Genomic DNA, 16,475 nt, shown 5'->3' on the forward strand with positions numbered 1-16,475 from the left:
TGGAGCTTCAGCAAAGCCAAACATCTGTATTTTATGACTAATTGCTTTTGTTCTCCTGGAGACTTGGCGTGTAGCATTATCACAAATTATGCTCTGCGATTCTATAGCTGATGTAATTGAAAGCATTTTTGTATTGATACTCACAGATTCACAATGAGTTACAGTTTTGACCATGGAAGAATGCCAAAGAATAATTCTTACTACTTTTTAAATCATATACAGCGTATGACTGAGTGCTTAATTTGTACAATTTAAGCGTAGTAAAGACAAGAGTCGCTAGTTCTTAAGTTACCTATTGCGATTAAATATTGATAAAGGAAAAGAACACCTTCCAATATCCTGCAAATCTGTGTCTCTTCCCTCTGCTGTCATCAGCTGCAGAGCTTTTATAGTAGGACAATGCTTTTAAGGATGCTTTAAAAGAAGAGGGGGAGAGGGAGTCGGCTGGGTTTTATGCCATGTCTCGGTTATCTCTTTGTGGTTCTGATGAGCTAGGTAAGTCTGGCACAGTTAATAAGTTTACAGGTCACTTCACAGAGTCAATGCGCTGGCATTTTATGGCCTTTTAATGAGCCGTTAAACTGGAGCAGGGGTAATTAAATATGGTACTCGGGTACAGCGTACACAGCACTGACTCCGGCTCTCTGATTTTAGGTTCCTCGGCAGACGATGAGGTCATTCAGGAAGGTCTCCTCAGGCTCAGGTCAGTCTCTGCTACAGCTCCTTGCGCGGCTGACTTTGTGAAACCGAGGCACTGCAGCGCTGGCGCCCCGCTGCCTCACGGCGCGCCCCGCGCGATGCGTTTTCCTGGAAGGAAAAGCGAAAAATCAGTAATTTCCATTAATTTCCCCCACGGGCTCGGCAGCTCGGGCTGCACCCCGAGCGTCGTGCGGAACACACGAGCCCCGTGAGGGGTGCGCGGGCGGCGCCCCCCGCCCCGTACCTGCCCCGCGCCCTGACCGAGGGCTCACCGCGGCCCCGGCGCATGCGCGGGGCGGGGGCGCGGAGCTGCCCGCGGCGAGGCGCTGCGTCGCCCCGGGAGGCGGCGGGGCCGTGCCCCGCGGGGGCGGCTCGGGGCGGGCGCTTCGCCTCAGGCTACGCCGCGGCCGGTGGGCGGGCGCTGCCCAGGTGAGGGGCAGCAGCGGGAGGCGCCCCCCGGGGCTGCCCGCAGCCGCGCCGTCGGGCGGCCCGGCGGCTGAGGGGTGGCCGTGGGGCGGCTGTCCCGGCGGTGTGCTGGGGAGGCGCGGCTGCAGCCGCAGCTCCGCTTTGCAGTGTAAAGCTCGGCGCACGGACACGCGGGCGGGTGCCCGGGGGGTGCCCGGGGCTGGGGGAGGGATCCGGCTTGGGTTGTGTTGTGAGGGACGGAAGACGTCGGGCTCTGGGCTTTAAAAGCGCTGGGAGGGTGACGGATTGGAAAACCGGCACCGCTCGGTTACAGAGTTTGGAGTGAGCTCTTCCTGTGCGTTTGGAAGGACAATGATCCAGCCCCGTGCCATTGTCTTTACCGAATTAGCGTCCACTTAGCGAAACTTAAGAATAGAAATAGCTCTCGATAGGTGAACTATTACCATTCAGCCCGTTTTGGCTTGACCTGGCTTGTTCTGTAGGATTTTCCCCCTTTATCCTCTTGCTCCCCCCCAACCTACCACCCCGGAAAAATGTATGGCTGATTCTTAGTGATTGAATTTTGGGATTTTTGGTAAGATGTTTGTGCTCTTTGGTTTTCTTTATTTTTTTTTTTATTTTTTTTTCTTTCTCTCTCTCTCTCTCTTTTTTTTTTTTTTTTTTTTTTTTCGCGGAGAGTTCCCAGCTGGCAACAGCTCTCTACCTTCCACAAAACTTGAAAGGCTGATGTCCCTTGCAGGAAATGAATGAGTCGATAACATCTGACACCAGTGACCAGTCCAGTGACCCCAACCTTAATTCCACTAATACTGGAGGCCTGGAAATCTCAGTAAAGACCCTTCGTAAATCCCCCCCTCCATTTTACAAAATCTCCATTTATTTTACAGTGCGAGTACATGGCAACAAATATTTTTGCAATCAAATAATTTTGCGATCAGTTTTCTTAGTTTTTCATTTATTCATTGAAGAAAATATCGTGATAAATTTTAATTGAAATGAAACTTGGTAACAAAAGACTTTCTTTCTTTTAAATGTAATGAACTCAAACGGCTTGTTTGTGGCTGTTTAACTAAAATTGGAGCCTCCGAGGTGTTTTTCCACCAAAAGTTGGTGGAAGAAATCCGTCTGAAAACAACCTGAAGACTCTGAAAACGGGGTTGAGCAGGATGTGCTGCCTCTTTTTGAGGGGGTGCCGGCGAGGGCTCGCCCCGTGGCAGCGTGCCGTCCCGCACGCCCCCAGCAAGCGGTGGGCGCAGTTTTATCGCCAGGTAGCCTCGGTTTTGCGTTCACGGCTGGGGTTTCACGCGTGTTAGCGTCTCGTGCGTTTATTATCTATTAGAAATGGTCACGGCCGTAAGACCCGAGCCTATACAATTACTGCTGATTGAATATCGTAAAATAATCGCCGAGGCGAAGGGGGGGGAGGGAGGGAGGGAGGGAGGCTCCGTGCCCGGAGGAATGGTGTATTGCCGGGCGGGTCAGCATAGGAAGTCGACCTCCTCTGTTGAAATAACCCGTAGGAAATTTACGGTTGAGGACTGCAGAGGAATGCCAGGATTTAGCGCTGCTGCTCCCCTCGCCCGCCCGCTCCTGCGCCCACGCCGCTGCCCACCCGGGCGTGCCTTGCGCCCGGCGCTGCCGGCCGGGGACAAAGGGCGCAAACGGGACCCGGGGGAGCTGAGGAGGAGGATTTCGGGGGATCCGAGGAGGAGGATTTCGGGGGATCCCGGTGCCCTCCCCGGCCGCGCCGCCCCCCGAACACAGCAAGTGCGCTGCGGGTGGGTGGGGAGCGCAGGGGCGGCTCAGCCGCAGCGCCTCGCGGCTCCCTTCACACCTTGACGGCAGCGAGCGGAAAATAAAGCGGGGCGCGCTGAATTGGTGCTGGAGGTGGTTGGTGGTTTTTGTTTTCCACGCTCCCACAAGACGGCAGGGGCTGGCGGGCTGCGGGTGCCGCGGGGGCGCGCCCCGGGCAGCACCAGGCGGCCGCGCCGGGCTGGGCCCCCCCGCTGGTGGCCCGGCCCCGAGGCAGCACCGCCCGGGCAGCCCTGCGCGTCTTCTCTTTGTCTGCTGCCTCCGGCTTGCTTTTTTTTTTTTTTTTTTTTTTTTCCGCCTTCCTCCTCTCTAGCAAATCCTTTTCTCTGGTAGCGCCCCCTCCTTCCTCCTCCTCCTCCTCCTCCTCCTCCTCCTCCTCCTCCCCCTCTCCTCCGCGCTCCCGGGGAACAATCGCCGCCGCCTGAGGTTCGCCCCAGCCCTAGGCTCGAAGACCGGGGCTCTTATTTAGGAAGTCATTAATCACATCCCCTCCCCCGGAAAGAGATGGCGGAGAAACCTGTGAAGTGCAATTCCTCGCCCCGCTCCCCCTCCCCCCTCCCGAAATGTCCCGAAGCGCGCCCCTGGCCCGGGCCCGGGCCCGGCGGAGGTGATAGCGCGCACCCGCGGCGCGCTCCCGCCCGCACGGGTGGGCACGGCACGGCCGGGGCGCGGGCACGTGGGGGCGGCTCGTCCGCGCGCACCTGGCCCCGCGCGTGCCCGCGCGGCGGGGTCCCGCGGCCCTCGCTAGGGGGGTTGGGGGGCTGGGAGGGGGCGGTGGGGAGCGTGAAGAAGCGAGCGGGTAAAAAGGGAAAGGCAAAAAAAAAAAGGAAAAGGAAGAATAAAAAGGGGAAGGAAAAAAAAGGGGGAAAGGAAAAGAAAAAGGGAAAGGAAAAATAAAAAGGGAAAGGAAAAAAATGGGAAAGGAAAAATAAAAAGGGAAAGGAAAAATAAAAGAGGGGGGAAAGGAAGAGAAAGGGGAAAGAGAAAAAAATAAAAGGGAAAGAAAAAGAGGAAAGAAAAAAAAAAACACATAAAAAAGGGGAAAGAGGACAAAAAAAAAAAAGGAAAAAAAAAAAAGGGGGTAAGGGAAAAAAAAGGAAAGGAGGCGCTGGAAATTCGGCGTTCATTCATAAATTACCGCGGCGTGTCAGCCCGCTTGCAATGGCGATTGGCTGCGCCTGCCTCTCGCCAACCCCTCCAGGATCCGATGCGAAATTAGTAGCAAGAAAGCATGTAATTGACAAAGTCACGTGTGCGCAGGGGGCCAGAAACCGAGCGCGAGAGAAAGGGGAAAATCCAAAGAGGGAACGCACATTAGACCATGCGAGCGAAATTTGGGATCGTTCAAAATCAGGATGTTAGGTTAATGCAGAAGACCGCTTCGAGCCAAAGGGAAAGTTTTCATCTCACGAGTTTGGAGCAGAGGGCCCGTGGGGCAACATGGCCGAAGGTTAATTCTCTCTTTTTTTTTTTTTTTTTCTATTGTTTTACTCTGATTTTCGCTCGCTGCCTCGCTCGCTCTCCCCCCCTCTCCCTCCCTTCTCCCCCCTCCCCGGCTCCCCCCTCTCGCCGTTCCCCCCCCCCCTTTTTTTTTTTTTTTTTTTTTTTTTTAATCGGCCCGCGCAAGGGGGCTTGCTGCAAACCCATTGTTACGGCTCTCCAAAACTGTTCCGTACCGCCCACTCCGATTCAGGGCTGGAGAAGCTTTCAGGGGGCTATTGTTTGAATTGTTCCTGTTTGATTAAGCGCAGCCGCGGTGGTGGGATGAGAAAACGCTGGTACACCTGTCCCAACTTTAATCGAAAGTTTATTCCGAGGAGGGATGGATGCGCGTTGCAAAATAGTGGTTTCCGCGCGGCGTGTGCAATAAGCCAGTTGTGCAATCGCCCCAATTTGGCTTCTCCTCTCCCTTCCACCCCTCCTGAGCCGGCCTCCCCCCCTCGCCCCCCGCTCCTGCGCCCTGCAACGAGAGACTAATTTGGCTGCGAGTTGCTCTTGAGCTATGGGATCGGTCTTAAAGCAGCAATACTCAAGTAAAGTATCGCCTTCTGCGCTGTAATGTGGCTGAAAGATGGAGTTAAATGGAAAAATACACGTATGTAGCGAAACGTGGGCTGCTGCCCTGTGCAGGGCGAGAGGGAGAGCCTCCGCGCACGGGGTTTCCTCTCCGTAACCTCTGGTGATTTTATTATTATTATTTTAATTATTTTTAACGCGTTTTGGGGAGAAAGTTGTTTATTTTTGAATTTAGGAGAAAAAAAAAAAAAAAGCTCTTTTCGCAGTTTGTTTTTGATTGCGTTGTGTTCGCTTTTTTTTTTTTTTTCTTCTGTTTCCTCGGAAGTAACTCCTTTACACAGTGGCCAAAGGATGTTACCAGAATTTAACTCTGCTTTGCATCTTGTCCCCCCCTCTCTCTCTTTTCTCCCCCCCCCCCACCCCATCCCCCCCCGCCTTTCCCTCTTCCTCAGCAGGGGCGAGTAAAGGTGGAGAGGAGCCCGGGAAGTTGCCGGAGCAGGAAGAAGAGGAGGAATCCCAGGTTTTGCACGGAACCGGCCATTGCAAATGGTTCAATGTGAGAATGGGATTCGGGTTCATCTCCATGAGTAACCGAGAGGGAAGCCCCTTGGAGTCTCCAGTTGATGTCTTTGTACACCAAGTAAGACCCATTTTTGTCTTCCATCTCTGCCTGCTGCTTCTGGTTGAGCTCAGTGGGGCTCCGGTTTCACGTGGAGAGAAGTAACCTGTTTTTTCCTAGGCATTTAGGTACATCTGTAATTAAAAAGTCGCCTTAGGTAATTGTTTTGTTGGCAGCACACAATTGGAGTAAATAAGATCGTTAGATTGAGCACAGCCTCTGCGGCCGAAGATTTGTGCAAAAGGATGATGTTGTTTCCTCGTCTCTTACTCCTCAATTTAAAAAATTTCCTGTGTGTTTTATTTATTTTTAAATGCTACATTTTTCTTTTTAACCACGTTTATAATTTGTCACCCCACCGGTCGGGAGCAGATACGCTTTTCCTTGGAATCTGCTTGAAACTAAAGTCAGAAAGGGATAAATAAAGATCTTTTCCTTTAGGTAACGTTTGAATGCATTTTAAACACTTTTCTTGTAAACCTCGAATTGTTTTTTAAAAGCTCGTTTGAGATTAGTTAGTGCAATTGAGGCATAATTATAGTGTTATTTTGCAGTAATTCAGGCCTGAGAGTGTCCCTGTGGTGATAAACTGAAACACGCGTGTGGTTTGTTTGGTTGATTTTTAAATATTCCTGCCTAGAAAAAAAAAATGCAACGATTAAGGAGTCAGACCAAAAGCATGGTCTCTGTAGGGCTGTTGGAGAAGAAGCCCGTGGCCATTGTTTTTATTTTTAAGCATACCAGCATGAACTGTGTTGCTGTTGTGAATGTGGAAGCCTGTATCTGAATGCCTTCAGGTGAAGGAGTTTCAGATGCAGGCGGCTTGTAAAATCGTAAGCTGAAGGGAGCTTTTCCCAAGTTCTGCAGCGTGGTTTGTGGGGAAGGCGCGTGTGTAGACCTCCCCTGGTCCTTGTGTTAGTCTCCAGTTGCAACAGCGCTGTTTTGAATTTCACCGCTCTCCTCTGCGATCAGGGAACAGAGGAACAGCATCTGATAGGTGAAGAGACCATTTTGGGCTTGGCTAGGGCCATGTTAGGGAGGCAAAAAGGCATCTTAACTTTTTACGTAGTTGTCCATTTTCTATGACGTTTGCAACGCAGGAGGGAGGGTTGTTGCATGACTGCACAGGGAGCCCGTTTTTCTGTTCCATTTGGTGGCCTGGCTTCATTTTGTGCTAGCTTTCACCAGGTTTTTTCGAGCAATGTGCTTTTCATGAATTAATATAAAGGTGACTAAAACTTACAGCGCTTCTGTGGCGTGTGGTCTTGCTCCTTGTGGTGGTGGAATGGATTTCTGACCTCGGCGTGTTAAACATCCCCCATGCCTAAGGGCCTGGCCATCAGTATTTGCTGTTTGCATTTGGAATTACAGACAAAGTGTGGAATTAAGTAGTGAATTTATTGAATTCTTACGCTTCTTGCCTTATACTGGCATAGAGGTGCCACCCGCCTTTGCTACTACTTTTTTTTCCTTTACGAATTGAATTAAGTAAATACTTACTGAAATAGGATTGTTTGTCCTCCCGTTTCCCCTCACCGTCTTCCCCTCTTTGTACATTTTTAAGTCACGACATTGCTCTTTATAGTTCTGTAAATTTACTTTATGGTTTATTAAAAAAACAAAACAAAACTATTTTTTCATCTAATTTTACATTAATGCATGTTATTCTTGTTGCTTCTCAAATAATAGAGAACAAGCATTTAAAGTACAGCAGCGTTATTAATAAAAAGATACGTTTGGAAACAATGATATTAGAACTGTGGAAATAGAAAGGTGTTGAACTGCATGATGAGGTGATACATTTAAGTAATATTAGACAAGGTATGGGTGTACCTTGGTGGGCCACAATTGAAAGTAGTCATAGAAAAAAAATTTGGAAAGTCTGTGGTAAATCTGGATTTCTGCTGTGTTGTGCCCCCTCCGCTAAAGGATGGAACCTTCTACATGACGGGAATTTTAGAAGTGTTTGTTAACAATTCAGTAATCTGCAATTTGCCAGTATTTTTAGGTGTCTAAGATATGTCGTGGTGTAAAATGCACTGAAAACCAGCACGTTTTGTTGCACAGGAACTGTGCACCTCAGTCATTCTGAGTGTTTCTTAGAGCTATGTTTTACTGAGCGCATTGATTAATATCCCGTAATGGATTACTCCTAGAACAAAGCAAGTATGTTTCTTGCTTTCTTCTTCCTGATGAAACCTGCAATGTACATAAACTTCACGTTGACATTATCTTCTTTCCATCAGTCCAAAGCAGAATTTTTCTGTTTAAAGAAATGGAGAGAAGCAGCATATATTTTGGTTCAGAGTATGTTTTGGATAATTCATACTGGTATACAGAATGCTTTGTGTTAGCTGGCTACCTGACCGATGGTACCAGTAGCAGCCAGAGCATAAAAATGCCTTTAAATCAGTAATGATATTTAACAGTCGGCTCCTACAACGGAGTAGGCTGCTTGATTGGACCCTATTCTTATTAGTCTCATTTGTTTGAAAAATTTAGTCATGTGAAAGGTTCCTTTCAAGGCAAAGACATTAGTTTATTAATCTGTCGAAACAAAATATTGCTGTTTAAAGCTGCTTTGAAAAGAGTTCATCGTTTAAGTGTGCATGCTTTTCTGCGTGCGATCACCCATTCTGCAATGTTTGTAGCTACGAAAATCATTTTATGGAATCAGGCGGTCTAAGTAGAAGAAAGAAGCTTCCACCTTACTCGGTCCAAGTCTGGTAAAAGCTGGTTTGAACCTAGCGACAATATTTTTATTGCCTTATCTTACCTTTCCTTGGTGAGGTTATGCTCAGTTTATGAGATCTTGCTGTGAGCAAAAACATCTTGAATGTGGAGTCAAAATTCTTGTAATAGTTTAAGCTCATTATATCTAGTTTTTAAAGCTTGCAGTGAATGATTTTTCTTTCTTCCATCTTGGAGTTCCCCTTGGTTGTGTGCAGATTGTGGTCATATTTTTCTAAAGTCAGTGCTTCACTAATTAAACAATTATATTGATATCTATTTTTAGCAGACAATGCTTGTGTTTAAGCCCCCTCCTTCACTCAGTGAAAATTCTGTTCATGTAACAGCTGCAGTATTGAGTTTTTAACTCTCCCTTTTAAGTCCTTCCTACAGCACTAATCATTTTGATTGATCTACTCTGAACTACCTTTAGGTTGTTGTTACCCTTCTGGTAATGAGGTACCTAGAGTTACAAGCATCATTTCAGGCAGAAACATGTCAGTGATTACATATGTGCATCTGCTGTTTGTGTAACGTAAATAAGGTACACCCATACATTTACACTCCTGTCTTTTATTATTTTTTATTTGCTTTACTCTGATGGGTTGTGTCATTGCCATGTACTGGAGTCATTCAGTATCGTATAACAATTACAAGTTTTTGAGACAACCCATGGCAAATCCAGCAGCGTGCCTAGTCCAGTGTTTCTTCCACAAAAAAAAAAAAAAAAAAAAAAAAAAGAAGTAGCAATGTCAGTCCCTTGTAACTCTTAAATACAAGGACTGTGCACCTTACTTAATTTGGCTCAGTATTGTATTTTGGATTTTTAATAGGTTAGCATGGAATAGGTAATATAGATTAATTCTCTTTTATGATGTGAATGTTGCACATAGTTATGTGTAAACAGCTCTTGATTTTTTTCTTAAATCTAACAAGGGGTGAAACAGACTGGAGAGGTGAAGTGAGCAAAATTTCTTGTGATGCACATGGAAAAAAAAAGGTTTTCATTGCTAAGAACTAATAAGAGTTTGAGCTTTAATAAAATCAGGATGTTTGCCTTACTGCATGCTCAAAATTGTACACGCAACTTCTCTACGTTTTTTGAATGCTGGTGGTAAAGTGTAAATGCTCTGGATTCTTTCTTTTGCATATATTTTGCATGGATCATGTCAGAAACCTATACTTTTCTTTGTTAAGCATAAAGCACATACGTTAAAGGTGATACTGAAGGGAAGGGTACCGTGTAAATAGATGCGATTAAATACGTTTGTGAATTTCAAGGGTTATAATTTCATGTTCTGTGTTATATGTTTTTTCAGTGTGAGATGGGTTGATCAGATTAGAAGATGTTTGCTTGGACCTGACTGCAGTCCAAAATTCTTACCGCATTCAGGGATTGATCTAGGATTTCTGAACTGGGACCTTAAAACGTGATCCTTCTTTGGGATGCTCTTTTATGAGATGGGGAGAGGAAGGAAGGGAGGAGCAGCGTGCAGGAGTTGGTGTATTTTGTTTTCTCATTAAAACGAACATGGCTGGTTTGAAATTTCTCACTTTCATCTGAACTTTTACTGTTGCTGCAAGTTACTGTTGTTGCAAGATCTGATAACAATAGAAGAGAGCCTTTTCTTTTTGCTTCTTCTTGCAGTGAGTCTTTCCTGCACTGTTCTGAACTGCACTTTAGTTTGTATATTGTAAATTTTGCTCTTACAGGTACTTGCAGCAATAACATAGAACAAAAGAGAGAGGGAAAATTACTGAGACTGTTGGGGTATGATTATAAGCACAAGAATAAAGGGAAAATTAGACTCCTGAAAAGTCTTTTTTTTTCTTTTTTTTCGTTTTAATTTGGCCAAACATCCTTTTTGATGATGAATCAGGTGCCTAGTCTTTTAGATCCTAATGTTGTAGCTATACTACTTTTTCTAGGATAAGGTTGAGCATGGCATAACACATCGAATGCTGTTTCTAATGCTGTGACGTGATTCTGTGCTTTCACAAGGATGAATTCATTCATTCAGCACATCTTTTCCATTTTTGCATTGCTATGGTAGAAGCCTGTAAAAGCTACTTAGTTGTTCAGGAGAACTGGAAGTTCTGGGTGAGCAAGTGAGATCAATATTGCTTTGCTCTTTGTTGTTAAATGGCACATACCAATGCCTGTTTGAAGTACACAAGCCTCCATGCAGCGTGTGTTGTTCCAAACTTGCCTCCCTTGACTTCTGCTGGGGACCAGGCAAACCCAGTCCTAATCAAAACAAAAGTGGCTATCAGGATTTAGACAGGGAAGCTGAGGAAGGAAGTGAATGTGGAATAACCGTGTCTGCAGTGAGCATGTATATAAGAGATCTGGCAGAGATCACACCTGTGCTGAAGACGTGGGTGTTGAAGTGCTCGGCAGCCCCACCGCACATAGTCTATGGTGCTGGAGGTCGGGGACAGGCTTTGGCACTCAGCAGCTGTGTTGAGGCATACAGAGAAAGCTGATGTTAAATTATGGGGACTGTGGATTTGTGGTGTACTGCAGAACAGCCTTGTTTGGGATTTTAAAAATTTATTTTAACTACTAAGTAGTCTAAGCCCTACATTTCAAGTCCTACCTGTGGACGCATAGACAGATGGCAAAATGCTTCGCTAAGAGTTTGAATATTTAAGACAGTTGACTGAAGAAACTTCTGGTATCTAAGTTATGGAATTGCCATCTGTGAAAATGCCTTCCAGATTTCATCTATTTACATCTAAAACCAACATTACAGTGCATTTTTATCTGTAGATATATGTAGTATTTAAGTGAGAAGTCCCATTAAAGCTAAATGGTATTGATCGGATTTTGCTGAACAAGTTTAAATGTTTACCAGCAAAAATCACGAATGCTCTAATGACAGAAGCCTGCAATGGGACTATTTTGTTTTAAGGGAGGTCTCCTTCTTTGACAGAGCAAACCCTTCCAGACCATGCTGTCCTTTTCTCCAAGACTGAGGAAGTTGTGCACGGGGGTTGGGATACTGGAAGGAAGAGGATATTTTGTCTGGGGCACAAACAGAAGATACCAAAGCAGATATACGAACCTAAGCTAAAAGGAAATGAATTGTCAAATTGGGAAAAATGTTATCATTGCTTGTCCTGGTTTGCAGCTAGATTATTAGGGTTGTAAGTACATCTAAGCCCGTTCTGAATTTTGTTTCAGATGCTGTACAAATATGCTCTCATCTAAATACTGTTTGATCTGTTAGCCTTATGTAACCCATTTCAGTAAAGGCCTGTTGTTTTTTCCCTACTGATGCCAGTAGAAGCAAGATCAGGCCTGTGAAGTTTCATGGAAGTATATAAAAGAGAATTTAAAGGTTTAATTTAAGATCTTAGAAACCATTTATGGTGTTTCTTAAATGAACTCAAATAAGGATATACAGTCTTTCATTCATTTATGTCTTTCATTCCCTGTACGTAAGGGTGTTTTTTCCTTTCTTTAAATCAGCTGAAAGTTATCACTGTGGATACAAAGTTTTTATGACGGATAATTAGCTCTTGTTAAGGGATGGTTGGCCCCCTGGACTAGAAGCTTTTGCTTCCTGGTTATCCTTGGTAAAAGCAGTGAATCCTTAAATTGCTTTTACATTAGCAGAGTATCAGTCATCACCTCTGTGTGGGGGCTGGGAAGTGCTTCTGCTTGCGCATATTTAGTTGGAGTAATTGGTGTCCAGAGTTTTTCTCAGGTTATGCTGGCTGGTCCTGACTTAAAACGAGGGTTAACTCCTTGGGAAGTGGCTAGAGTGAATTCCAGATCCCCACCCCAGCGATGGCTCAGCTGCTTGCAGAGCAGCTGTGGAAACTGCTGCAAGTTTTACAGTCTGCTGTATTAAGGAAAACTGGCACTGATTTTGATTTCTCTTAACATGCAAAGCTGTAATGTGCAGCAGGTCAGCAGCTGCTTTGCAGGCAGCTGAGTTGTCTTTGCAGTAGCAGTGTGGTGAACAGGTGGAGGTTGAACCTCCTACAGCCACCCTTCGTAGTGGGGGTCCTGCAGCCACGGTTTTACATTTGGCAGCAGTGCCGCTGCTTAAATAAGCTTCAAGAGCTTTTATAGCACTCTCGCTGTTGGACTAGCATAAGTGTTTGTGAAGCTGCGCGGTGAACCCAGTTGGGGAAATTTTGTTTTTCCACATCTGAGTTCCATCAGTTGTCCCATCTGAGAAACCACACGGTCCCCACAAGTAAATGTGGGCAGTGCTGGCACTGCAGAAGGGTGGCCAGGATGCAGTCATGCAGCTGTGAGGCTAAGGTGAAGATATAGGAGGAAAGAGAGTTTGAAGCTACCATGGTAGAAACGTGAATGAAACAGATGTAGTGACAGTGCAAGTCTTACTGACTTTCAAGAAAAGGGACACTTGGGTAATGGAAGGAGTGCAAGCTTCTGAGCTCGCCTTGCAAGCGGAATATTTCAGGAATCGTTTTTGAGCCATACTTCAGCTCTTTTTTTTTTCTTCTTACTGTTTACAATCAAGCTATGGCTTTGAAATGTATTTAATTGTGGTTTTAAACAGCATTATAAAACAAAGTGGGGATTCTTCAAATTATGCCAAAAAATATGTGTTTCTTCTGAAGAACAAAAATTAGAATATAGGGCACGTAAATAGAAATCTGGGTGTATCTTTTTAGCAGATAAGTAAGAGCTGTAGTGAAATCAGTTATGAATTCATTGATACTCTGAAAGGATTAGTGTCCTAATTATCCCATGTGTATAACTTTGAAAATTAACTTTATCAATACTTTGAAAAGTTAATTCTCTGAGAGTATGTAGTATATCCTTGCTCTATTATCAATTTGGTATTCAAAAAAATCAGTTTTTTTTTTATTCCAGAAGTCTAATCTAGTGCTAGAATTACATTTTGGGAAGAAGGGAGGGAGGTGGGAGAAGGATTTTTGAAAGGTTTGTTTTGGTTTTGTTAGCATCGTAGGCTAGTATTTATCAGATACAACTGTATTTGAGTGCATGTGTAATCAATTTTTGGAGTGTATGAATTTGTCTACAAAATCTGAGTGATGTTCCATGGCTACTACAGAATTTATGATGCTGTATTAAGAAACACTAATGTTGTTATAATTACACTCGTAAGTGTGTACTTCTCATGAATATAGCCAACTAGTGGCTTTCCTACCAGACAAAGATAATCTGTTCTCGGAGAGAGGTCTCATCTAGTTACTCATAGTAATTTACAGGTATGCAGTGTTGAGGATTTTTTTTTTTGTTGTAGATTGCTTTTATTTTAGTGCCTCATGAGGCTACTTTTAATATTTGTTTTATAACTTTCTTTGTTTATGGTTCTATAAACTCATGTACCAAAATAATCCTTGGGCTGAAGCTCAGGGTAAAAAGGATAGTCCTTGTGTTCTTTAAGTAGACTAGAATAAGGAACTTAGTTGTTTGCAAAATGCAGGTGTCTTCAAAATATCTTAGTAGTGTGTCTGTGCTATAATTATTAAAAACGTTTCATTTCATTTTACAACTGCATTTTTCAAGCTAGTAATCGAAGTCTTGTTTGGTTTTATGAGCTATTAGTAATAATACAATTGTGGTGGAAATACAGGGTTTTTAAAAGCCTCTGCTGACCATGTGTGGTGATTTCTGAATATTCTTAAACTTGTTATTTTGGAAGTGTAAGAAATAGGTACATTTTAAAATCTAGAATGCATCTAAAAGACCCAACCTGGCTTCTTTAGACTTCGGACACTCCACTAACTACTTCCAGTATTTGAGGGATATTGCTACTTTGCATGGATTAACTACCTGATTTAAGACAGACAGATTGCACATTTTGAGAATTAGCCATTTGCTGACGGTGAAGTTGGGTTAAGATCAAAGAATTATTACCAAACCGCTTGCTGTCGCCTCTCCCAGATATTTAATATTATAGTCAGGTGAATGGAAATTCAATAATGATTTCAACAGTAGACAAAAACTCATTCTTAATGTAATCAAGCCAGTACATCCCTTGTTCTCTCATGGGTACTACCATGCTGATGGGCCAAATTCTACTCAGTCTTCTCATGTGAAGTGGTCCCACTGACCTGTGAAATTCATTCAATAAACAGGACAACATAGAGTGGATTTAAGCCTGTTACATGGATATTGTTACGGGAAGTATTTCATTTACGCTCTTTCTTTTTTTCTCTTTATTTTTTTGTGGGTTTGTTGTATATTTAAGTGCACTAAACTTGCTTTCATGCTTCAAAACTTGAGGGCCATCCTTGTATAGCGCCTAAAATGTACAATAAACTAGGGCTTGGTTCAGTTCTGCTTAATTAAATTATACAACTTAATGTGATGTGTATGCATGAACTTGAAAGTTTTGTAATTTTTATATAATTTTCACGATATGCTGCTCTTTGGTACTGTGAATGTATAGTATTTAATGTCTTACATAGCTAAATTGACTTGACCAGTGGTCTGCAAAGCTTCTTCAATGCAAAGCTCTTGGACTGATAATACTTTTTTAAATCTTCCTGTTGAAAAGTTGCTCAGTCCCACGTCATTCCATCAGAGGAGGAAAGGGTGGTAGCAGAAATATGTGAAATGCTCCCAGTGTGAAAAAAGAGCCCTTGCCATGTGTGCACGCCTTCTGTTGAAGGGGAATGAAGTTCACTCTTGCATGGAAAGCATCTTGTGATCTTGAACAACTATTCAGGAAAACAGAGAAATTTGAGGCCAACCAAAAATCAGAGGCCCAGGACCTCTGATTAGTTGCAGGGGCTGATAGAATGCAGTAGTAGGTATGGGAAAAACTACGATACCTGTGTTCACAAGGAGAAGGATGGGCACTCTTGGTGCAGACTCCTTCACAATCTTCTTCTGTCCCAGGCCCCCTGTCAAACACGCAGACCTCCTGCTGAGGTGTGAGGCTGAGTCCCCTGTTGAAAAAGGAGGGAACGAACTGAACTGTTTACAAATTTAGGGGGATAATATGGTCCTCAAATATTTGTAAATGAATTTAGCCAAAAAGTTTCCATTTCACAAGCATGCTTAATAGTTCTCCACTGCAGCAATTAAATTCTCATTTGGCTGTGCCAAGTGTGTTTTGTTTGTCTGTTTCATTGTTTTTTGTGTTAATTAATGAAAGTGTGTAATTTTAATAAATGTTTTATATGCATCAAAATCACGTTTGTTTAATGATTTCATATTGGAAGTTTTGTTACAAAACTACTTAATGGATAGGGAATATAGGGTAGAAGTTAACCCTAAAAGGTGAGGACTACGAATGCAATATGTACAGTGTTCCTTGTACAGAGGTCTGTGCCTGTAGCATGCACGTTAATTTTAACTAATAGGACATTCAGCATCACATCCTGTTCATTGTGTGTGGTTCTGGTTTTGAAGCTAATGTAACATAGAAACAGAAAAATAAAAAGAAAATTTTTAAAAGTGTTTTTAACTGACTTGAGGAATTACTGATAATGATTAAAGATAGACGTTAATTGTAAGGTGATTGATCTGGGTTAAAGGCAGATGCATGAACGAACAATATCAGAAATCAAGAGTTTCTTTATATAGATCCTTTATATAGATCCAGTGTCTCAATTGACTTTACCAGAACTATGCATGAAGAAAGAATTGTGGGGGATTGCACTGTAGCTGGTAAGAGAGTAACAGATTTCAAAAGGTCTGCTCAAGATGAAACTCGTATTCAAGACTTTCAGACAGAAATATAGTACATTTGAAGATAAAATCTTTGGACTAATTTGAAGAGGTTTTTGTTTGTGTTAACTCATGCTTCTGCTAACACTTAATGCAGCAGTAAATATTACATCTTCCCTCATATATGCATGAGTGCTTAGTTCTCCTGGACTATACATGATAATCTGCACCAAGAAAGTAGACTATCAGATGATTCTCTCAGCAGCGGTGCTGCCTTTTCCTTAAGAATTAAAAAGACTACTAAAGAATCTAAAATGTGTTCTACCAGATTTGAAAATGTTTAAAATTATTTAAATTCAAAACACTCCGGTTGAGAAGGTTCCTTAAATTTGATCTGTTGTCTTCAGTAGAGGTTTTATACAAAGCTGTTTGCTAACAAAAAATGCATTTTATTTTCTATTTAATATGATGTCTTACATTTAATGACTGTGTAACTTTTTTGGAAGACGGCAAATGTTTCTAAAAATCAATCTGATGTATACT

The 16,475-nt window shown here is 43.4% G+C and overlaps 1 protein-coding gene across 3 annotated transcripts in view; it reads left to right on the plus strand.

The window, feature by feature from the left end:
- Positions 1-669: 669 nt before the first annotated feature.
- The window catches only part of LIN28B (lin-28 homolog B), a gene marked incomplete at both ends in the record, with an annotated part of 83,844 nt that continues 68,038 nt past the window's right edge, over positions 670-16,475 (plus strand). The window contains 2 exons of one of the 3 annotated variants that reach the window (XM_084284767.1): positions 670-703; positions 5,406-5,593. In XM_084284767.1, coding sequence (XP_084140893.1) covers positions 670-703; positions 5,406-5,593 — 222 coding nt within the window. Of the gene's footprint in view, positions 704-4,939; positions 4,971-5,405; positions 5,594-16,475 lie in introns of those variants that run through there. The other 2 variants (XM_084284769.1, XM_084284768.1) reach the window with 2 other exon arrangements.

Source organism: Netta rufina (genome assembly GCF_964035555.1).
Source record: "Netta rufina genome assembly, chromosome: 3".
NCBI lineage: Eukaryota > Metazoa > Chordata > Aves > Anseriformes > Anatidae > Netta > Netta rufina.